Source organism: Rissa tridactyla, chromosome 8, assembly GCF_028500815.1.
Source record: "Rissa tridactyla isolate bRisTri1 chromosome 8, bRisTri1.patW.cur.20221130, whole genome shotgun sequence".
Lineage (NCBI taxonomy): Eukaryota > Metazoa > Chordata > Aves > Charadriiformes > Laridae > Rissa > Rissa tridactyla.
In genome coordinates, this window is record NC_071473.1 from 28,195,862 (window position 1) to 28,220,619 (window position 24,758).

General features: G+C 39.2%; 1 protein-coding gene across 6 annotated transcripts in view; it reads left to right on the plus strand.

The window, feature by feature from the left end:
• The window catches only part of RABGAP1L (RAB GTPase activating protein 1 like), a 261,963-nt gene that overhangs the window by 64,199 nt on the left and 173,006 nt on the right, over positions 1–24,758 (plus strand). For all 6 annotated transcript variants that reach the window (XM_054211199.1, XM_054211198.1, XM_054211200.1 and 3 more), the window contains 2 exons: positions 8,274–8,367; positions 13,221–13,371. In XM_054211199.1, coding sequence (XP_054067174.1) covers positions 8,274–8,367; positions 13,221–13,371 — 245 coding nt within the window. The remainder of the gene's footprint in view (positions 1–8,273; positions 8,368–13,220; positions 13,372–24,758) is intronic.

Consider the following 24,758-nt stretch of genomic DNA (forward strand, 5'->3'; position numbering starts at 1 on the left):
TATTCTTGTTTAATATAACAGTAATGCAGGGCCTGGGTAGAAAACTATGTGACACAGAACTAAGGTATGTTTCTAAATGCAGAAATTTTTTTTGTCTTTTAAAGAAAAAGTGGGCTTGGCTAGCCATTTCACACAACCAGCAGGATTGTTCCAAAGTAGGGGTGTGGGTCCTTGGAGGGATTTTGCACACACTTCTTTATAACCAGTGAAAGCCATTATCATATGCAGTGAGTGAAAGACATCATCCATCCATCCATCCATCCCATGCTCTTCCACCCTCTTTCAGTGTCTGTCAAACGTAGGGTTTTTTGGAATCCAGATTTTCGGTTACAGAGAGAAGTAATTGAGTTTGCAAACTGTTCGCAAGGTAATAAAAAATTTGAGATTTGACAGCATTAGCTTTTGCTCGAATGATTCTAAGTGAAAAATGTGTATCTTATAATTCCTAAAAAAGGAATAAGAATAAAAATACTAATTTTTGCTATTACTGGTTTGCTTTTAGTGAAGATTTCGGGTATCTTTCTTTTTTTTGTTTTTACCCTCTTGATATGTTCTTCAGTAGCTGCCAAATGAATTTTTCTACAAGTTAATTACATAACTTGCATATAAACAGAAGGTTTTTGTGAGCAGAATTTAATGCAAGTCTTTGTTCATATTCATAAATCCATATTTTTCTGCTCCAAATCATTACTTTTCCCTCTAAATTAGAAAATAAAATGAGGATTGTAATTTCATAGATATTTGGAAGGCATTTTGAAATCTTTTTCTCTTCATCAAAATGTTTTGTTAATGCACTGAAAAGTTGGACCTTTCTGAAAATCTACCGTATTTAATACTAGAATGAACTTCATGCCTTAAACTTTGTTTCACTCTTGTCTTTCCTGGCAAAACTATAATTCATGCTCTATAATTTCCTGTTACCTTATAAATGGAAACTTGCTTTTTTGTGGCCATTCTCACGATCTTCTTTTATCTGGTATGTATGGAATGATTCCATGTCAGTAACGTCTATATCTTGTTGCCCTGATAATATGCTGCCAACTTCAGCTCCCCCTTCATTTTTGTTCTTCTCCTACGTAAAAATCAAACTTCTCAGTTTTGAAGTATTCAAATTCTGTTCCCACCTATCTTCATGACCTAATTCCCTTCTCCTTCAGGCTGCTCCAACTGTATTATTTTTCAGTTCCACCCACTCTTTTATTTCATTTGTAACAGCTTCTCAATTAAAACTCATTAAAAATCCTTTTTTCTTCTTCACATCAGTGCTCAAATCCCACCTGTTGATTTTTTTTTTTTATCTGCTGTATGCATGCATTTCTACTCGTTTTAGGATGTACTTCACTTACTTTTATGCTTGAACTCTCTGAAAAAACAGTATAGTTTTCTGCCTTATTTGCCTTTTTTGTTAACTGACAGATGAGTTTGACTTCTGAGGCATTGTTATATTTCAGGTGATCTAGTAGATTTCTGTAAGGAGAACGCAATCTATTGGAAAAGTAGCTCTGTAGCTATGTAATCGGTGTTAAATGTGCATAAGGGGAGTATTGTGTAAAGGAAAACTTTTAAAGTAAGATGCAAAAAAAGGCCCATTCAAAAAAAAACAAAAACCAAAACCAAACCAAAAAAAAGCTCTTTCACTGTAAAAAATGGAAGATTAAAAACATTCAAGTGTTTTTAATACCTCAGTTGTTGTTGCCATGAGTAAGAGTTCTTAATCTATTTCCTCAAGCCCAAAATGGAAAACACCACTAAACATAGTTGATGGCTTTTGTTTGAAGGCGCCTGTAAAGTACCTGATGAGAGGAACATCTGCGCTATTTGGCTTTTTTCTGGTTGGTTTCTGACAGTGCTTTGTTACAGCCTTTACCCACCTGTCGGTGCTGCTGGGGATCCCAGAGCCGCCCTCTGGGGTGCCCCTGCTCTGTCCTTGGGGGCGCCAAAGCCTTCACCGTCAAAATAAACGAGGGGCAAGAAGAGGCCAAGACTTCGTGTCTCTGTGTGTGGGTGGGTTTTCTGTGGGCTATTTGCTTAGCATAGAGAGTTATACGTCTGTAATTCTTCTGTTTTGAACACTCGCTGCTCAGTACTTTGTTTGAACCCCTCTCATCAAGAAAAAAACATAGGAAGAAAAAAATCAGAAATTAGTGGAAGTCTGGAGAATGTGTCCTTTGAGGAAAGAATAAATACAAAGGTTTTTGTTCGTTTGTTTTTTTGGAAGTGAGATGTGCTAGAATTCTTTAGGAGAAGAAGGAAAAGGTAATAGGCATAAATTGCAGGTAGAAAGAATTAGGTTTGAAATGAGAGGACAGTCCATGGAGCACGAGTAATGAAGCCCTTGGAATGGGCTGTTGGGAAGGCAACTGGAGGTCTGTAGCGTCAGGTGAGACAAGTACCTGCAGGGGACTGTGTGATCCAGACCTGTGTTCTCTGTAGCCAAAGTAAAAAATGAGAACTTGGATAACCTAGTGGAGCTGTCTCTTAAGGCTCGTCTTACTCGCTCTTTTGCTGTCTTGGGAGACAGTCAATTTCATGGCCTTACAGCACTCCAAGTGCATACAGCCTTTTTACTGCATAGGGTGGTCTTCTGTGGCACTTCATCAATTACAAATACTTTACTATAGAAAGCAAACAAATAAAAACCCCAAATGTGAGCTCCCCAACGCAAAATAACCTTATTGCCATTTCATATGAAAGGAAATTGGTGTAATCCTGAAAGTTTTATTTGTTCTCCACTAAAAACAGCCTTTCAGGCTATTATGGATCAGACGAAATCCAAAGAGGTGCCTCTGTTGCGTGGAAGATGGGCCACTTCAGGGAGCGTTTTCCAAATTGTTGTCTACCAAGAATAACGAGCCATAGTTTATTTTGCTAAAGGTGCTGCTAAAATGCTGAGAGCCCTTTCATATGAACAGTGATGCCTCTGCAAGTTGTGGTCTGTTTTTTAAAGGACAAGGGGAAAAGTTATAATTGAGCCTTGTCAATAGAATATTGTTACGGCATAAATGTTAGTGCCGGGCCACTTAAAATACAACTCTGTGCCCTATTCTGAGGAGTCTGCTCAAATAATAAATAATTTAAGTAATGAGTGTTTCTAAATCGAGCAGGCACAAAATTATGTATATCCAGAAGGCTGCCAATCTTATTTTCAGTTAGATTCTTTCTTTTTTAGTTTGTTCTTGAATATCCCTACGGATTTTTGAGAGACTGCCTTTTACACGTTTATGTTTGTCTGTAGATATACTAACAAAACAGACTATATGCAAAATCTGGCATCCAGATAGCCTCCTCCAGTCCGAGTGATGTCTGTACACGCTTCCATGCAGATCTCATGCAAATGGCAAATGTCCAAAAGAAGAAAAGCAAATGTCATCGGGCCAGAAGGAAGTTCCAGTCTTAACCTCAGTCCATGGGACTGGTTATGGAGCAAATGCTCCCAAAAGTAGTTTCTAAACACGTGAAGGTCATTGGGGACAGCCAGCAGAGATTTATGAAGGGCAAACCATTGTGACCAACCTCATTACTTTCTGTGCCAAGGTGACCAGTGCTGTCGACACGAGGGATGGACAGTGGATGCAGTATACCTTGATTTTAGTGCTCCAGCACTGTGTCCCGTAATGTCCTTATTATTAAATCAATGAGATAGGGACTGGATAAATGAAAAATAATGTGGTTGGAAGGTTGGTTGGACTGCTGGGATGAAAGAATCAATCAATGGTGCAAAGCCCAGCCTGGCAGCCAGCAAGTAGTGGTATATTTCGGGATCAGTATTGGGGTCATTGCTGTTAATGTATTTATCAAATCACCTGTGTGATAGGACAGAGTACATCCTCAGCAGGCTTGTGGACAACAGCAAATTGGGGGGAGTGGTCAATAACGGTGCAGGGCAGGACTCCTACTCAGAGGGACCTGGACAGGCTGGAGAAAGGCACTGGCAGGAGCCTCGTGAAGTTCAACAAAGGCAAGTGCAAAGTCCCATATCTGCAACAGAATAACCCCGTGTGACAAGACAGCCTGGGCACCAACCAGATAAAAAGTGACGTTTGGAGAAAAGGACGTGAAAATCCCAGCAGGCAAAAAGCTGAAGAGGAGTCAGCGCTGTACCCTGACAGCAAAGAAGGCTGAGCTCACCCTGGGCTCCGTTAGCAGGAGTCCAGCCAGCAGGTCCGGGAAGTGATCCATCCCCTGCATCCAGCACCGGTGAGGCTGTGTGTGGGGTACTGGGCCCAGTTTTGGACTCCCCCGTACAAGACAGACGTCGCCACGCTGGAGCAAGTCCTGTGGAGGCCACCACGCTGGTGAGGTGGCAGGAGGGAACGGGGCTTGGTTCAGGCTGGAGAAGAAAACGGGCAGAGGAGAATCTTACTGCTGTCTACAACTACTGCATCAGAGGAGTCGGAGATGGAGCCAGGCTCTTCTCAGAGGCGCATAACAACAGGCTGAGAGGCAACAGACACCAGACACGAGTTGGAACCTGGGAAATTCCAGTCAGGTGAAAGGATGGTTTTGGTGGGTGGGTTGGTCGGTTTGTTTTTAAACCGTGAGCACGATCAAGCAAGTAGTGGAACAAGTTGCCCAGAAAGATTCGACAATCTCCTTTCTTGAAGGCGTTCAAGACTACCCTCCCACTCGGGGCTCCGTGTGACCTGTTGTAACTGGAGCTGCTTGGAGTAGGAGGCTGGACTAGATGATCTCCAGAGGTCTCTTCCAGCCCAAAGCATCCTCTGATTCTACGCTGATGCCATGCAGAGCGATGCTCACTGTGGAAGGGCGATCCTTCAGGCTTGCTTTAAACAGAGACTCTGAATTCAGGGAACTGGTTCATGAAGTATCCACGAAGTGGTGTGGTTTGGTTTGGGGTTTTTTTGGTGAATTTCGTGAATCCCATTGCAATTCAAACCAACCAGGCAAACAAAAATCCTGAGAGGCTTACTGTATTCTCTAAGTATTCTTAAAGGCTATTTGTGTGTACAGACATTTACAACCCAGCCCTCAGGTTTGGTCCCTGGAGACATCTCCCGTCCTCCTCTTGTTCTGCTGAGGCATCAGTTTTATTGTCCAGTCGAATGGCTCCAAGAGGTCGGGGCAAGTACAGGAGGAAGGGAGAAGTACAGAATGCATTTAGAGGAAGGGAGCTGTGGCGTTCCCAGCAGAACAAGGGTGGATAAAATCATGCTCTGGCTAATGCTGCTGGTTTATAGGTGCTGTAGAATGTGGGGAAAAAATGTATACAAGTACACCTCAGAGAAGTACATCAACAGTTAAATATCCCTCCCACAGCCTCTCTGTTTTTTTTTTTTTCCTTAATTTATATCTAAGTGCTTATAGAGGTTAGAATATGTAAATAGTCTTTAGAGTGGAAACAAAGAGATTTTTAAAGCTGTTTATTCTCTATCCTTTGCCCTGTTCTATTTTGAAGTTTGACGTTAGCGTCTTTTGAAAGGGAGCATATGGCATTTCTAATTAAGGCCTCTGATTTTCTGACATATAACTGAATAATACATTTGAAATACTGTTAAGCCTTACAGATGAAAGAATTTTCAGGGCTGAAGCACTGTAGCTTTGTGATATATCTTGCTGGAACACGTGTGCTATGTAACACTGATCTCCTTAAGAACTTCGAGGAATTTGGCATAGAATACCAGTGCAGTGAGAAAGAAGGGGTTTGTTCTTTTGTCTGGTGTTAGTATTCCTTGGCAAGCTTGGGTTTGGATCAGGTAACAACTAGTGTGCTTTATTCCTGAAAGTGTTCAGGGTAGCTTCATTTTTAAACGTTTTGGACTGGTCGGGGATTTTATTCATTTTTATCAGATTTTGTTTCAGCCTGCAAGATTTGTTTTTGTATACTTTCAGCAGTAGCTCTTGCAGAGATGCACTGTAGTTCTTCAGTCTCTCCAAAGTAATTCAAATCTTTCCTTTCAGAATTTTGTGACAGATTGTCGTCCTTTACCTAGAATGTGTGAAACCTCTCTGAAATTGTGGTTTATGATAAACTTCTGGTGTGAGTCAGGTTTCTTGGGATTCTTAATATGTATCACTATCATTAACATGTATCTCATGTCCCTGAATGGCCAATGTACTCAATCTAGAGGAGGTTTCCTCAAAATTTTTTTTCCCTGTTTCCATGGGAAGTATAACGACTGCACTTATAATTGATCTCCTTGATCCAGTTAGGCAAATCAGGAGAGGAGAGAATTTAAAAAACTTTATGCATTTAACTGCTTTAACTTAACTTTTTTTAGATATTACGAGGTTTGGGTGATAAGTGAGGAGATCTGCCTTTGCAATATTTTTGGTAACTTTAAAAGGAAAGGAAAGTTGGGTCTACAAATGCATTGCTTCCACTGGAATTTAATGGGTTTCTTTGGTTACTGGGAAACTTTTTATAGTGATATCAAATTTTAGTTAAAATGATGAACTTGGAGTTTTTAGATCTTTATATCTCTATCTTTAGATCTACTGAATGTATGCAAAAGATTGGGAAACCTTAAAATCAAGTTTCCTGTAGATTTATGATGAGTGTGGGTGTGGGTTTGTTGGTTTGGTTTTGTGTTGGTTTTTTTAAATTATTTTCCTGTAGATTTATGGTGACTGTGGGTGGGTTTTTTTTGTTTTGGTTTTTTTGTTTGTTTGTTTTTAATTCTAAGGGGAAGTATTTAAATGCAGGTTGATGTTGTATTTTGAGGCGCATAAAGTTGTACAAACAGGTTCCGAGCTAAAGGGTTTCACTAATCTAATGTTCAATTTGAAGTACAAAGAGATTTCTGATAGGCTTCTCTCAGGGCAGCATTTTTTCTGTTAATTGTCCTTGAAATACAGTATATGCTGTCTTTGTCCCCACAGTTCACTGTCAAATTCAAGCACTGATGGTATTTTTAGTGATGACTTGTATTTGACAGTTGCTGGGACTATAAATTAGAAATGTGTAATTGAAGTGAGAATGACAAGGATGAAGACTTAAGAGGATAATTGTGCAAGTACAGAGGATCCTCCTCTACCTGAACTACGACTGTTGTGTACATAAAGGTGGAGGTGAAGTGTTTAGTGTACCTGAGGAATTAAAGATATTAGGCCAGCAACCAGATGTGACTGAGCTGTGTTGAAGAGAGTATCTACAGGATTTGGGGAGCAGGTGTAGCTTTGGTCCGCCTTTTTTGTTTTATTTTAGCTTCTTGAGACAGCTCGGCTCATAGGAAAGAGCACCCTTGGAGTGCTTGGAGACCCTCCAAGGTCTGAACTCTCCATAGCTTCAGAGCCCTCTGAGGGTGGGTAATGGGGCTGTTGCAGGGTCTCTTTTTAGGTTGTCTTTCGTAGTAAAGATGCTGAGAATTGGAACCCTGGCAACGTTTGGTGGTGTGGAAATTGGACTCAGGTTTAATTTTTAGCAGTGTTTTATTCAGATAAATCTGGAAAAAGTCCAAATAACTGCAAAACCACGTTCATGTCAGGAGCTGCTCTAAAGAGACTTTTCAGCTTCCTGTGGCTGGCTGCACAGACCCATGAGGCTCTTGGAAACTGGATGGTTATTTGAGCACACTGTCCCAGGCTCATGTTATCCCTTCTGGTTTTGTGTATTAGCCCTTTAATGACATATATCCCTCCATAAGTGTTTCATTCTTAGTATTTTATGAGGTTTCTTTTCTTTTTGAAGCATCCTTTTCTGTTCCATGCAATTTGACCTTTAATGTCATGGTCTTGTTTTTACTGCTCATCCATGAACTTGTATCATTAAAAAAAAAGTAAATGTATGGCTCTGAGTAGGGTTCTTGAGATCAGAGTACCCCGTGAGAGCAGAATGGAGTAAGGAGTGCAGTGTAATGAAGTAGCATTATCTACTATGTTTTAAAAGAGAGTTCTCTCTATGTGAAGCCTGCAGTGGGTGTGACTTTTAGATAATACAGCATTGTGAAATTTCACTAAATGATAGTTCACAGCCTTGAATCTTTCTCACATAATGCTTTTCTAGATCCCAGCCCTTTTTCCTGTAACAGTGCTGTGAATTATTCCCTAGTCTTGTTCTCTTAAACTTTATGGTAACTTTATTAATGCTCTTGTTTTGTCAAGTCTGCTAAACATTCTTTACAGTTTCACTAATATTTTCTATGTCTCTTTGGTTTTAAAACTGGTATGTGAGAAGAATTTGCCAGAGACCTATGTGTATGCATCTCTAATGTCTGTTCTCTTTGGTAAATCTGTGCATGCTTTTGTTTTCTTGTTTTGTCTTTTTTCTTTTTTTTTCTTTTTTCTTTTTTTTATTATTTTTTTTTTTTTTGCAGAGAGTGATAATGAACTCTCCAGTGGCACTGGTGATGTGTCAAAGGATTGTCCTGAGAAGATTTTGTATTCCTGGGGAGAATTACTGGGGAGATGGTAATGCTTCATTTCTTAAATTTAGATTTTAAATAGTAACCTTTTCTTTGTTTTATGAGACTGTATGTTCTTAAGCAGGACACTTCAGCTTACACGGTTTAAAAACCAAAATACAAACTAAAATACAAACCACACAGAAGTGTGCTTTTCTAAACTAGTTTAAAAGGGACTGGTGAATCCTCTTTACTTTAACTTGCAGTTATTTGACGAGTCTCTCCCACAGTGTCTGCAAAAGCCTAGTTTTTGTTCAGTGTTTGGGAATAGCCCCTGTGCGCTCACACTGCGGGTGCAAGGCTTCAAACGCAGAACTTTCTGGCCACCTGCGTTCCTCGGGGCTGGTTATTGGGCTCTCGGGAAACTCAGTGCCTCTTACTGCTCTTAGAAAAGACAGAGCAGATCCCGTCTGTCCCCTCCAAGCCGTTTGTGCTGCCGGACGTACATGTAATGGATTGGTTTAGAAGCACTCTTTTTTTTTTCTTTTTCTTTTTTTTAACATACTCTATGTAAGCACTTGAAAAGGGATTCTAGAAAGACTGTTATCCTCACTGAAACTGTTTCTGTTGGAGAGTAAAATGAAGAATATTTGTAAGCCTAAAGTATGTTCTCAACGGTGTTATTTCTGTGGTTTAATTAAGTGCTTCAGTAGCAGCACATACTTTGCCAAGAGAGGAAAAAGTCTGTGTATTTGCTACCTCTGAGAGACCTTATACCATTAGTAAATGCCAGAACCACTTATTTGGTTTTTCTTTTGTAAGAAATAGCTCCTGTTGCCTGAGACAAAAATAATCAGAGGCCCTTAATCTGGAATTGGCAAAGGTTCCTTTTCTGAACTCCAAAAAGCAAGCTGAAATACATTTTAAGGATTTATTGGGCAATTCCTCCCTCTACTTGGCTACTGTAAGAACCACAGCCTCTGGCTGCTCACCCCATCCTTCATGGGGATCGCATGCAAAGGTCACTAAATGAGACATCACAAGATTGTATTGAGCGTAGTGGAACCCTTCCCTCCAGAGCCCGTCCCTCCTGCTTGTTTTTAACTATTTTGTCATCCAAATTTCTAGCCTTAATGAAAGATCTTTTTGGGGAAACACAGATATTTAATGGAATGATTGTACAAATATTCTGGCTGTGGACCCTGGGAATGACTAAGAAAATACTGAGGAAAAGTGTGGAAGTCAGTTGATCCCTATAGGCAAGTGGTTTTTTCCTCCCCTGAAAAGGCTGTAGGCAGGCGTGCTCTGGAGCTGATTAGAACTCTCCAAAGCTTGTTCTAAAAGACATCCCAAGAGAGAGTTTATAAATTGTTTGCAATTTTATATCTGGCGCCCCATGGCCAGTGAGGAATCCCATCTTGAGTCCTTAAAGAACTGTGTGGAAGGTTTGTTTCAATCTGCATTGCATTTACATTGGAAGATGCTAATTTTGTAACTTTTTTGAAATTATTTTCTACATTCATCTGTCAATCGATTCTTTTAGGTTTAACTCTTGTCCTTGAGAATTCTCTGGCCTCCTGTCTAGCAGGCTGAAGTAAAGAGCTGCCCTCTGCTCATGCTTCATGTAACCAACTGTTTCGCCAAGTTACTCAAGCATACTATTCAATGAGACAAAACATTTAAGGCTTTGGAGTGACCTATTTTGAAGTCTTAACATAACTAATAAACTTAACTCAGAGAATCATTTAGTAGTTAAAACACTTCAGTTAAAATGAGTTAAAAATGGCATGAGAAATGGGAGATCCCAGCCAGCGTGAAGACTAGCAGTAGCAACCATTTTCTCTAGGAGTGTCTCAAGCAGTATTAGCTTTTGAGATAAATTAAAGTGTAGAAAAATACTTGAATTCTTGAATAGTGTTATGTTACGTTTTAAGAACAAAACTTGGAAAGAGTAACAGATGAAAAATATTAACAAATTGAAAACTAAAAGTAGATTGAAATAAAATTCTCTAGTGCATTGAAAACCGCAGCATATGCTAGCGGAATAGCTGTGCACTTGGAAAAAAATTAAATAAAAAATAACATTTCCACTTGGAGAGCTGGTGTGCTGATTTGTCTCTCAGATGAAAAACTTCTTGCACTTTTAATTGCTTCGTGTCATTTCATTAAAATGTCACTGTAACCTAACGGACTGACTCAGCAGAAACATTGCTCCAAGAATCTCCTTCAAACATATAAACAGGAATAAGAATAGGATAATTTACCAAAAAGATACAATAAACAGTTGGGAAGCAATTAATATCTTTTAATTTCTTTTACTGCACTCTCAGCATTAAAGTTGTTCTTGCAAGCGGAGTGAGTTTAGCTGAGCTGAAAACACATTTCTGATGTGTGGTTGGTTGTTTTTGTTTTGTTTTTTAAAATATAGTAATGGCCAATAGCAGTCTTTGATCAGAAATATTTGTCAAGTTGGAGCATAGTCTGTGCATCGCTGTTCTGTATCCTTGCTCTTTGATGTTTTAAAATTATGTCTTTGAATTTTGCGCAGGAGAATTACAGCACTTTGTAACAAATTAAGGATGTCAGCATCCATGAATGAGCCGTTTTTCCCCACGTGCTGAAGGATAAGACTAGAATAAGACAAGCTTTTCTCTGATGCTTCTTTCTGTTCTAGTCTGGCCAAGCAGGTGTCAGAGTGTCTAGGAATGCAAGATGCCTGGGCATCTACGCAGGAAATAGAAGGAAAAATGCGTATTTGTTCATTACTGTAGAATACAGAGCAAGGATTATTAATGATTAATTATTAATAATAATTGCCAATTTTTATTAAGTAATATTAATATTGATTATTAATGATCAAGGTACATACAGAAACTGAGAAGCTGTCTATTCGAGTTAGAGTTAGGCTTTACTGCATAGACTAAAGTATTACTTTGGTATTAAAGTATACTGCACTTGCTAAAGTATTGCCTCTACCACAAAACTGTCGATATGTGACAAAATATGTGACAAACCCAGTAAAATGTAGTGTAGCGTAGCATGCTTCATTCTCAACTGGGAACATGTTCAGCAGCGAGGATGCTATTACAGCATGGAACGTGCATCTCAGTCCTTGCCATAAGCTGTTTGTATTGTTTTCTTGGTGGCGCTGAAAAACTCATGTGATGTTTCTATGGGAATGTACCTTTTCAGCTCTGCATTTTATTTTCTCTGCTTGCCGAGTCCTCAGAGGCGGCCTTCCGTGGTTCTCATCTGATGCACGTGACTGAACCCCTGCCATAACCAAACTAACCTGGTTTGAAGTGCTATGAATGCTTCATTTTCACACCACTTGAGCTTTAAGCTACTAATGTATTTTATTTATTTATTCCTGAATGTACATCTCATAATTTTGTAACCATTTAACCACTGTCTACTCCTTTTAATATTTCTGTGAATATTGATTTTTTTCTTTCTAGCTTTTTTCCATCACAAGACCGTTAGTCTAATGTGACTCGCTGCAAAATGAGAAGAGAAAAGGGACTAGTTGGGTTTTAATTTGGTAACTGAATGATAAAGTTTGAAATTACTTGTATTGCACTACACATTTAAAATTTAAAATAACTATTGTGTTTAAAAGAATAAGGGCATTACATAATCACCCTCTCCTTTTTAATTCTCAAGTCATTTGGAAAAACGGGTATATTGTCCTTGGAATATAGGAAAAAGAAATTTTTTTTAGAGCACCTCTTAAATTAAAGCAGTAGTTGCAAACTGTTCACATCTTAATGACCTGTTTCAGAGCGTGAGTACTCTAAACATTTACTTAAAATCGAGGGTCAAATTGCAGGTTATTTAATTTAATCACTGTTTGCTAGCATTTGGCTAAACTGACACTATCGCTCTTCTCCTACCAGTGGAGTTGAAAAACATAACAATGGTCAAAACACCAGAGCAAAGCACTTCCTACCTTAGAAGGCATAAAGGGGCAATTCCCCCAGTCTTCCTGCTGCAGTGCTATGAAAATTGCCATAATAAGGCAAAGTGAGGTTTAATCTGGATCAGTAAACACTACTATCTCAAAAAGGATTTTTAAACATCTGTGACTGAAAGCTCTGCAATATTGTGCATGTACAGTGAGTTTATCCTAAATGTACGGACTCAGCGACTGGATTATTTTTGAAAAAACCACATCTTTAGTATTCAGTCTCTCTGCATACGGCCTTTTCATAGTTCTGTACACCAACTTCTGTAGGATTAATTATGCAGTGTTGGAAAATAAAGCCATGCATCCTGCAATTGTCTTCCTACATTTCTTGGTGTGTGTACAAACAGACCGTAAAACACCAGTTCAGACTAATAGGCAGATTTCTTTGGAATGGTGGGATTTTATCGAGGTGTGTGTAAGTGTTCCTGCTTTGTTGGCACGAAGTGCGAAACTGGAACTTCAGTCTTCCTGGTGGTACTCTTAGAACTGGCTTATATTTCTTTTACAAAATTTATTGCTCCACACAGCTTAGGTTATTTTTAATTTCCTTTTCTTAACCTAAGCTAAACGTATATGTTGAACAAATACTGAAATTCATTTGTCTGCACAGATGGCATAGTTTTCTCTTTCAGTCCAAATTGTTCTTCATTAGCCAGTTTGGTTCAATTTCTGCAACTGTTTCTTGTTTTAGTTTTCATTAATTTCTCTGCACCTAGAGAATTTGTGTATCAGTACATTTTGTGAGTGGTTCTTACTGTAAATCCGTGCAGAATTTTTGCTTTCCACCTGACAAACACTGCTTAGCATAACAAATGGAAGAAAAGTTTGCATGGCCAGTTGCTGACTCTACTTTTCAGAATAATGTTGGAAAGTTTCAGACTTTTTATATGTTTTATGTTGATTTCTACTCCTGTAGTTGAAGCATAATCAGCAACTGATTGTCTGTTTCCTAGGCACAATAACCTTGTCACGAGACCCAACGGATTATCTACGCTGGTGAAAAGCGGTGTTCCGGAGGCGCTGAGGGCAGAGGTTTGGCAGTTGCTGGCAGGATGCCATGACAGCCAGGCAATGCTGGATAAATACAGGGTTCTCATCACAATGGTAAGTGATTAGGGTTTTTTTCTTTCTTTCTTATTTTTTTTCCCCCTTGGTTAATCTGAATTCTGAGCAGCGGTTTTATTTGGTGGCAAAGTAGCAAAGGAGTGAAAGAGTTTGACTTGTTTTAAGTGACTGAAATTGTGATTAGGTGGCTTTACCTCCTGCTATGGGTACCTGCTGAATGGCATTAACAATAGAAATTGCTGACCTATATCTGTAGTAACGCTTGACATTTAGCTTTCAGTTCACTTGCTGTGATGATAATAAGCACATCAGCTTGTTGTTCAGGTGTGTGTTGTTTTTTTTTCTTTTTTTATAAACCTAAGTTCATTGCTTTGTTTTTTCAACAGTTTCTGTTTTCTGTATGCCTTAATTTTCTGGTTTTTAGTTCAAAAAAACAGAAAAAAAAAACAAAACCAAAAAAAACCCAAACCAAACAAAACCTCAAAAAGTTGGATATTTCTTGGCTTCTTGTTTATTTTAAAAAAGAATCCTAAAAACATTTTTACCTACCAGGAAACCAGTCTCCTTGCTGTACGGGTGATTTGAGAGGAGAATCCTTTTGGGAATCTCTTCCCATTCTATATCCTAATGTCCTCAGTGCTGTCAGTAAATATTATAAGACGTTGTCTTATAATATGGGTGTTCCAAACTGCTTACAGCTGTCATTGAAAGACTGAGAACCACCGTGTTGTAGCAGCAAAAACTGTGCCGTGTCAGGAGGTGAACTCCCCATTTGGGGTTCTGAAATTCTTCCCACTGGAGGGTAGTTTTGCACGCTGAGGAAAAACAGCAAAAATGTTGCTGTTGCTTCTATTGTCTCAAAAATGGTCGTAACGGCAGAACAGGATGAAGTTAATGTTACATGTTGCTCATAGATAGTGTTGGATTTGTTGTCTAGGGAGTGAATCATCTGTCCATACAAAAGTTCTGGGGTAGACGTTAGTAAAAGTTTCCTTTGATAATATCATATCTTTTTGATACTTGGCCTCTTAAGTTGACCTACCTGCTCTGTTTGTAAAGTTGAAAAGCGCCCCCGGAGTGAGAGCTGCCCTCATGACTTCTTTTTCCTTTACCAATAAAGGAGGATGTTTTGGTAGTGTAAATTTTTCTTTTTGACGTTGTAGTTGGGCTATATTTTCCTTAGAAACCATTCACAGGACATCTGTCAGCTGTATGTTGCATCAAAACCACCTCCATTATTTTGCTCTTGCTTTCCAAAAGTGGGGAAGATGTTTGTTTCACAGCGGAGGAGGGAGTGGAAAACTTCTAAAATGCAAGCCTTAGCTTGACGCTAGGGCCTCGTGTCTTAAAAATACCTTGCTACGCTTGTCCTTTTCACGATAGAAATATTTGTGTTGTGTATTGTGGAAGATGATATTGCATATGGTATTTAATATGAAATATACTGCTATGGATTAGAAAATTAAATCCTACTCTGAACCGAAGCATTTATTCCAACTCAGGTTTTTTTTCCTGAAGTAAATAACTTCTATACTGAAATCACAATTTTTTCTATAGTTTGTACATAACTGCTAGTGCTCATGCACACATTGCTTGAAAGGATTCATGAAAAGAAATGAACAGGAGAGAGTCTGCCAAACCAAAGTTAAGGCCCATTTTTAGGAATAGTTAATATTGGGTGGTCCAGGAAAAACTTGTCCTGTAATTTTTTTTTATGAATTATTATCTGATATTTATGTCTGTGAACAGAACTTCTTTCAGTTTCATTTTGGTGTGTTGGTAATGGGAATTAAGCTATTTTAGAGAGAGAAAGTGGGAGGCATGTATTTATTATTCTTTGAATCCTACTAAAATCTTTTTGTTGTAGTGTTATCTTATGTGTGTCAATAATAATATGCACATTAAACTTCAGGGTTATTTGGGTATCGATGATTGTTCACTGTACAAAACAGCAGAACTGATTTCTGTTTTTTCTGTTGTTTGTATGCTACCATCCCAATATACCAGCAACATTTACTTTATTTTTTTCCTTAATTATTTATTCTTCCCATCAAATACATAGCTTTCGTCTTGATTCTTTCACTAGAAAAATCTCTGCACCCAGGGATTTGTAAGAAAATAAGTTTATATAGGTGCAGTTGTTTGAGTTTTTGTGTCCAGTGGTCAAAACAAGCAGGCTGAACTGCGTAACTCTATAGCAACACGCCACGGAGTACTATGGGGGAGTGTTAGCCAGTACTTACCGGTGAGGTTTCTTGAATGAGGCTTGGCTTTAAAAGCATCTTTGGTATCTTTGATTACTTCAGTTCTCATAATCAAAGAAATTTTTTCCGAAAGAAAATTTCAGAGGGCTAACTTGAGGAACAGATCTTGAAAACTGTCATTTTACTATCATAGCTGAAAAGATTAACCCGATCAATTGTTAGTATTGAATATATGATACCTCATATAGGACTACCTACGAGGGGGGAGCAGACAGAAATTTGGTGAAAACTGGGACTTTACTACAGTGTTGTTGGTTAACTCCTGGTGAAACTGTGCTCGCTAGTGGAGGATGAGAACTGTATTGTTGGCACACCAAAAACGTGTTCCTTGTGACGAACTGAATGACAGTGGACTCTCAACACTTACATTTACTTTACAGACCATGATGCAGGCACATTTGTTGTTCTACTCCAGTTGGGTGCAGTGTGGAGAAACAGTATGTTAGACAGGCCAAGTATCATACATGTCGCAGAACAGATCGGGTACACGTGTTGTGCTGTATGGATCCATCTGTATGCAGAGCTCTGAAACCTATTGCAGGATTTTTCAGTTGGAGGAGTGGTTTGTTCAATGTATTCTGTCGGAGAGGGTGATTTGGGGCTTGTTTTAGTGTTTCAGTTCAGCACAGAAAGCAAAATATCTTATTTAGAAAAATCAATGCGGTGTGTATTTTCTCCAAAAGGCATGTCCTCTAGCCCTCTGCGCTGGAGGCCAGCAGCCTGTCAAGAATGATCTAGTGAACTCTGCATCCTTTCCCAGATCAGGGATTCACAGGCCGATACGTTTCCCATCTCTAGTGAGCTCAGGGTTCCAGGAGGGAAGAGAGAGAGCAATACTTCTGCTGTCACAGATACTTTCTTACTGACAAGCACTGCCTTGCTGTACCTCACCTCTCCTGCTGAGTTCCAGCTTACTGATTGCCACGAGCCTCTCAGAAATCTTGACTGGAGCACAATAGTAGGTCTTGCATACAATTTTAGGGAGTAGGAGTTGTGATTTGGCAGCTGCTTCATTTTTGACAGCTATGTAAATCTGTACTGTATGACAATCAAAATCTGCCTTTCTGGCGCATGTGCCATCAGCTTTTGACCCTGCTGCACGTGGCACAGTAAAGAAAGGGGAAAATAAAAGATAGCAGCAGAGATAAATACATATTTTTTAATATTTTTTTTTTAAGGAAAACACAAACGCAAATCCAAGTGAGAAAAATCTGCTTGTGTGATGATAACGAAGGGGTAATACTGGTACGTGTATATAGAGCTTTTGTAAAAGCGTGTCAGACCCATTTGTTAAAAGAAGAGAGGTAGAAAACCATGCATAAGCCAGGGTCACTTCATTGATAGAGGTTTTTCTCCTGCCTGCTTGACATTATTTCATGTTCAGCTTCACTGGTTGTTCTGGAGAGACTCAGATGAATTTTTGCCATGAGGAGATATATTTTAAGCTCAGGTAAAGTGACGGGTGGCAAGCCGCAGTTCACCCCGTTTACAGTGGAGGTGACTGGTAATTGTGTTCAGCAATGGCTGTGCCCCCCTTGCCCCGCGCCGCTGCCCTGGCTCCACGCCATCCTGTCAGAAGCGGTGTCAGGCACTGGCCGTGTGTCAGTCATCGGAAATCTCCCGTCGCTCCGCGGTGGTCATAAAGCAACTCACTGTAAAACACTTGTTGCATCTGAACTGGGACAGATGTTTTATTCATTACATCTTATGCTGCCTGTTATTAACCTTCTGCTTTTGTGTTTTAGATGGTTTCATTCTTGTGTGTGTTCTCGCTGCTGAAATTGTAGGGCAAGACTTCTTTCCATCCTTTTCCGTGTTACGGACTAGGTGCCTGTTTTGTCGTGCTGTTACTGATTCCTCCTGAAATTACCTGCACTCAAGTCCTTTTTCCGAAGTTTACAAAGTAAGACCCATCAGGGTTGTGTGTAGTTGCATAAGTAAAATAATGAAAGCAGAAGAAGGCAGTAACTCACATTCTGTAGTCAGAAAACTTTTGGATGGGCCATTTTAAGGTAGGATTTATGATTGTTAAATGTATCACTTCTGCATAAAAGATTTTCCGTTTGCAATCTGACTTCCATTAAGAAATGAGTTGAATGTGTAAAGTTCATCTAACAGCGTATATAGACTACTTTTAAATGCTTCTGATACTCTGGTTTAAGAAAACAAAACTTGTTTTAAATTTATTATATTTTTAACGTAAGATCAGAAAAAGAAACCTGGTTTCAGGTAAAGTAGATACTAGTAGTATTCTGTTACTCAAAACCAATGAAAGTTTGCATATGAATGTGAACGCCCATTTTTGAAACGGCTGGTGACTTTGAGTTGAAGGTCTTAAAGACAGACTAAATGGCTGTCTTTCCAAATGACTTACATGAGAACCAAAAATAAGATTATTTGTTTATTGTCATAATTTCCTTTGGCAATGTAAGCATGTGCCCAGAACAGTTAGGGATAATAACTAATTAAAGGGTCAGGCTTTGGAAGAGTTGGCCAAAGAATAGCTTTGTCTGCTGACTGTGTGATGGTAGTTTGCGTCTGGGCCAATAACATTTCAAGCCACTCTACAGAAGAGTGAAAATCCTAAGGATTCTCCCAAAGTCTGAAACAAATATGAGATGTGTTGAATGGGAATTAACCATTGCCAAATCATGAAAATAATTTGTCTCAGTAATATAATAATTTGAAATTGGCACTAATCGCACCGAGGTATAATTCTCATGCGGTAAGGACCAGTTGTACCAAAGTACATTCCGTTGCTGCAGAAGACAGAGCAAATGTATTGGGTTTTAGGCTGAGTGAAACCTAATCAACTTACAGCTAATAGGTGTAGTTTATCTGTTCTGCTTGAACCACTGTTATTATTTCTGATTCCTACAAGACACATACTCTACATTATAAAGCAAAAAGGAAAAAAAAAATGAAAGTTTTCAGATTTCTGGATACCTCTCAGGTTAAGCAGCTTTACAGGCCCATGTACTGCCTTAAACTTCAGCGCTTGTTTGCTGAAAAGAACAGTAAATAATGGCAAATAGCAGCAGTCTGCATATGCTGGTGGAATTAGACGTTACACATTAATTTTCTTGTACCTCACAAGCCCCATGGTGTTGAGCTGCCTTGGCCAGGAGCCGTCCTGTGTGATGTGGAGGACAAGGGATGCTGGCTGTAAAGTCCTCCCTACATCTCTTGGGTTTCTCTTGGTTAGTGACAACAAACTGGGGTTTTTGACAAGTTTTTGGTACTCTTTACGAGCCAAACAATTCTCATGGTGAGGTCTTTTCCCTCAGAAGCTTGCTGGCCTGTCCCCAGTCTTAGACGGTGTTGCTGCCCTGTGTCCCTGCTCCCTCCCTGCGGATGGGTTTGTGGCTCCCAGCCTGGCTCCCCCCTGGCAGAGGTGAGGGGCTGTAGCTTCACTGCGGGTCTCCCACCGCCTCCGCATCTACAGTATAGAAAAATCTTTGAAATTCTTTAACAGCTGTATTTTGTTATTCTAAGCGTTTTCTGAGATCAGAAGTTTTTTCATAGTGGTAGGACTACGAGAAGTCCCACAAATGGATGTCTGTAGCACCTCTTCTCCCAAAGGCGTAATAGCGGTCTCTTGTCCAAAATTAAAAGTTAGAAATAGGATAGGTAAAAATAGCAAGTGTCTTTGTTGAGGCTTCATCATCTGCTTAAGGACAGTCTTCCATGCATTGAATTAACCTTATCTCTTTTCCTTAGTGCCTCTATCTGCAAACTGATTTCAAAGGACTGAAGTAAAGATCAACTTTCGTGTAAATCTAATGTAGAAATCTATTTACTTCTTACGATTTGAAATTACCAAAACTCTTGAAACAAGAAAAAGCACTTGCCTCTTCGCTTCATACTTAATATTTACTTGGCTTTTTTGTTGCTAGCTTGCTCGCATACTGAGTAAATGGAAAGTGGAGGAGATGACAGATGAGCCACTGTGTCTGTACAAATAAGATTTAATGCATTTAACTTTGAAACTGGCACCTCGATGCCTTGTTTGTGGTTTGCTTGCTTATTTATTTATTTGTGTGAAACTGTTGGGTTGCAACAGTTTAACTCTGGATTGAGAGAATGACATAGGAAGGCTATTTTAGTTTGAGTAGAAAATTAATCAAGCTTGTTATTTGCAGCAGTACCAAAGGATATTAAGTTAGCGTTAGGAAGAGCAATATTTTTTGTCCCAATGGCATCGTGCTGGGTTCCACCGCTCAGCGTTCTGAGACTAATTAATCAGTAAGGGTGTCTAATTAAAAAGATGACTGTTCGCCAGCTGCCACAGCAGGTTGGTTAATGGACTGAAACATTAGCGTATTTTTGTAGCAAATATTTGCGTTCAGAATGCTGCATCTGTTTGTGGTAAGCGGGAGCGGGGAGGTTGCTCCCCCGCGCAGGGAGGAGTGCCCTGTGTTGTGCGCCCAGCGCGGCGGGGACCCACCCTGGGCTCAGAGCGGTGTCCCGTTTTGGTCGTATTTCTGAACACACCGCTGCCCCCGACTACAGCCCAAACCGCTACCACTGCCCCCTTTTCTTTTGGCACGTGCTCATGGCAAGTAGGCTACTGAAAATGATGAAGGTCCCACCTTTTGCGATAGAGCATCCTGGGGTCTCTGAAGGTGGTACCTTGCCCAGTTTGTGATTACGAATATTAGAAACACGACATGCCGGTCTTTTTGCACTGAACAAACTTCCCGGCAGTAAAAGTTAAAAGTGTTTGGGAAATGTTGATCTATTATATATTTGTTGTTCTGGTTTTCTCTTTGCATCTTCATTTCTTCTCTTTGCATCTTCATTTCTTCTCTTTGCATCTTCATTTCTTCTCTTTGCATCTTCATTTCTTCTCTTTGCATCTTCATTTCTTCTCTTTGCATCTTCATTTCTTCTCTTTGCATCTTCATTTCTTCTCTTTGCATCTTCATTTCTTCTCTTTGCATCTTCATTTCTTCTCTCTGCTAATTAGAAATGGTATCCCTTAACTTTTAGAGAGGTTAGATGTTGCGAATGGTATATGCTTATCAATTATAAAAGCTGTATGCTTATCAATTACAAAAGCTATAGCTATATGCTTATCAAGTATAAAAGATCCTAGTATATAAGGATCAATTATCATTATAAAAAAATTGTGATTATTTTCAGGTTACTGAAGAGAGAGATAACTAATACCTGTTTTATTGCTTTTTGAATGAGATTCTTAGCTGTTAAGCAAATTAATTCTAGAGGAATTGATCGCTTCGAGATGTATGTGCAACTTTTCCAGTTTGATGTTTCTTTTAAATTCAGTATCTATAGGCAGTTTCTTAACTTTTACTTTTCTCCACCTTTTCTGAAAGGGTAAGGATAGGATGACTATTACTTAACTCTTCTCTTAAACTGAGATCATTCATCTAATGGCAAGTAGGTTATTGATATTTTTATAATTTAATGTGGTTCACAGAGAAAAATCAGATTATATGCTGGTTGGATTGATAGGTTGTCTCATTTTTGGTATAAATTGAGTTCTTAGCGTTGACAGTCTTCCACTTGTTTGAATTATTTTAGCACTGCATACTGTGGAATAACAAAGTATATAAGAACTGAAAATACCTTATTAGAAATTAGTGAAAAAATACTGCCTCTAAAGAGCAGAAGTTGACAGAAGTTTAATTCTTTCAATAGCTTCATTTAAATTCAGACTTCAGATAAAAGGTTTAGTTTATTATGAATGTACCAGGGTACCTAGTTTCATAGTAAATGTTAATATTACTTTTACAAACTCAGGAATAATATGTCCCTAAGGTGAATTTAATTTGCCAAGTTTTGATTCATTTAGAGCTCACCTGGAGAAAACCTTTCAATTTTGTGTGCACAAAAGGGAAAATCTTGTGCTCACTCTTCATCTTCAAAGAAATTCTTCAATTTAATGACAGCTCTTTTCAGGGAAAAAAAGGGGTAGCATCCATTAGTAATTTTTATTTTTATGTCATCTTAATTTTAACTGTTAGGTGTGATATTTGAGGTGGAAAATAACGCCAATAATATTTTTTTCAGAGCCTGCATAAAATTATAAAAAGTTCTGCCACATGAAGAATTTTCCTGCACTTTCTTTTCCATACATAACTACTTATGATGGCACTAAAATGACACTCAGGATACAATTCTGGGCTCTTGGGTCCCTGTGTGTCCTGCTGGCTCTAGAAGTCACATGAATTGACACATTTGTTCTGATGGGTGGAGTGCAAAGGAGATTTGCCTTTGCCCTCCTGGAGACTGCATTCTCTTTTGTCTCTGTGAATTTAGAATCCCTTACCTGCAAAACCAGGGGAGCAGAGTTGCCTGTCATTTCCAACAGAGTGATAAAACGTTGGGTAATATCGGTATTACGGCCTGAAGAGGTTTAAATGATGGTTACTGGAAGAATCGATATTAAAATTGATATGTCTCATAGTCGCCGGATCTATGTACATCGATGCAGGTAAAAAATGTTTTTTTCAGGTAGGCTGGAGCGGGGATGTCTCAGTGTCTTGCTATTTCTTTACAGTACAGTGTGTGGTTATAACTGGTAGTTCTGGTAAATGCTTGGCACCTCAGAGCCAGTTTTAAAAATCCAGGATACTCTTTCCTAGATAAAACATTAATAGGTATCCTAGTTCAATTTGAATATTGGTTTGTTAACAGGTGTTGAGTTTTGCTGTAGCAGCAATGATGCTGATGCTGAAAGAGCAGCCACGGTAAGGAGACATTTTAATCTACACTGCTGAGTAAAACCGGGTCCTTTCTGAAGCTGTCCGCAGTGTGCACTGTTGTTATGCCACGCATATTCATTCTGTGTCTGGGTGTCTGTCTGTTTGTCACAGCGTAGGGCACCGCTGAGGTGAAGCAATTTGTTAAATACGTATGGCCATTGTGAGAGGTGCAATTCTGCAGAGCACAGTTGGTGTTACCCCTGTAACATCCACCTTCTGGAAATCAGAAGACTGCACTGAAAATCAGAGTAATTGGATTTCAAATGTCTTGTGCGTAAGGCTAATTTCTGTGATTGCACGTGTAAATAAACAGTTATGTTAGTCTTCAATAGACTTTCAGGCCAGCGTCAGCCTGACCTTTACATACGAAGCCATTTGCATGTCACTGGGTTGCTGAAGTGCCACTATGTCTCTTGAAAATCTGAATTACTAGCTGTAATTTGTATTTGGGATGGTTTGTGTCTGAATTAAAGCGGAGGTGACTTCCGTGTAGATCCTGTCTTGGATGACTTACTGAAAGGCTGTTCCAAACCAGCGGGAGCTGCTCTCTCTGAAGGCCCCGCCTCGGGTCCTGTACGTGCTCCACAGAAAACGATGCAAGGTCAGCCTGTAACATAAGCGATATTTCCTGTGCCTCTTTTATGAAAGTGAATGTGTCAAAAACCTTAAATACATTTATTTAAGACAGCAAACCACCTTTTACTGACTGTTAATTGCTGGTTTCAGTACGTTAATGTTTGATGCTGTAAGAGTTAAACAGAGAGCTCTAAATGCTTAGAGAGAAACACTAAGAATCAAAGGGTCCAAAGGTATACTTTATATCTAGCTTCTTTTATTTCTCCAAAGAATCACAGTTGGTGCTTAAAGCCTCTTAAAATGCCTTTGTTAACAGCAGTACTGGCGGTCAACATTGCATTAAAGGCTGTTTTACCGTAGCAGCATGCAGGAGCAGCGGGCATTCACAATCATTCAAACAGTAACAGCAACCAGAAAGGCTTGAGCTGCACGTGTAGAAAAATTAAAGCATACATGAGTGATGCATACATGACTAAAATTCAAACTGGAATTTAATACAGAGGTGAATTCTGATACGTTTTGCTACCTTAATTTATGTATGGCTTCTTTATGATAAAACCACAAATGTCAGTATCATTCATGTGTTCTTTAGGATATTCTTCTAAGGGACCGAGCTAGTATTGCATTTTACAGTAATCTCTTCAGAAGAGATGAGACACGTATAGATCTTCATTACAGCCTGTATCTTTAAAACATCTTTTTCCCTTTGTAGTGATGAGTATGCTCACAGCAATTAAGAGTAATTTCCCCTATCAGCAAGCAAATTTGCAGCTGCTGAGGTAAAGTAACCAAAAGGAGATCAATTGTAGTCTGCTAGTGCGTATATGCTTTCTAATAATCTTTTATGTATGTTTCTGTGGACATACCCAAATATTTTGGCAGCTAAGAATTTTTTTTTCTTGTGAATTTTCATCAGTTGTTTTTTAAACTGACAACTCAATATTGACGATACAGAGCTTTAATTTTTTTTTTAATCATATGCCGCATATGACAAAGCCGTCTTCATATGTCTGGTTTGTCTCAAAAGCAATCCAATTTCAAAATACAACCTTTTTTTGACTAGGTAATAGTATATACAGCCTGAATCTAAAATTAAATTGTGGTATACAGGGGTGCGGCTTCAGGCTGTGCCTTATCCAGCCTGCGTGCTTGCCAGAAACAGTTCTTCTACTGCATGTTCTGTCTCTTCTGTCACCCTATCTAGCGATTGCAAGGCTGACACATCACAGTAATTTCTGCATTTTTATTTAGAAAGCTTCCTTGCCCCCATTTCTCTGTTAGAGCAATGAGATTGATTCGCTGGGTAGCTGTGTTCTCCCTAGCTGTGGTTCTTTTGGGATGCTTTTATATACCTTTATTTTCAGTGCAGAATGGCTGTACCTGATACAAAAAGCAACATGGCCACGGATGCTGAAGGCAAGCGATGGATTCACGTACCTGTCAGTCGGGTGGAGTGGTACTTGGGCTCTGCTACACGTTTTTCTTTGAACTCAAAGGCTTATGGTTCAGGCAACCATGCACTTGATTAGGTTTAGAATTTTATACAATGAGGAAACTGATTTCATAGAAAGCTCAGAACAGGGTGTCTTTTGCCTCCAGTGGCTGGTTGAGTCAGCAACAAACCTTGAAAGTATGCAACCTAAGCATTAGATGGAAAATTTGTAAAACTTTGATTTAAAGCCTTGATATTCATATGTCTGATCTATCCTGACTGATGAAAAGTTATGTATAGTGGCTGTGTACATGGAGTTTCCCTTGCAAACGCTGTTGGCTTTGTCACAGATTCATTAGTTAATGTATTTCCCTACGTTATTGGCATCTCTGGAAATACCTGCGGCTTCGTGGGATGCTTAAG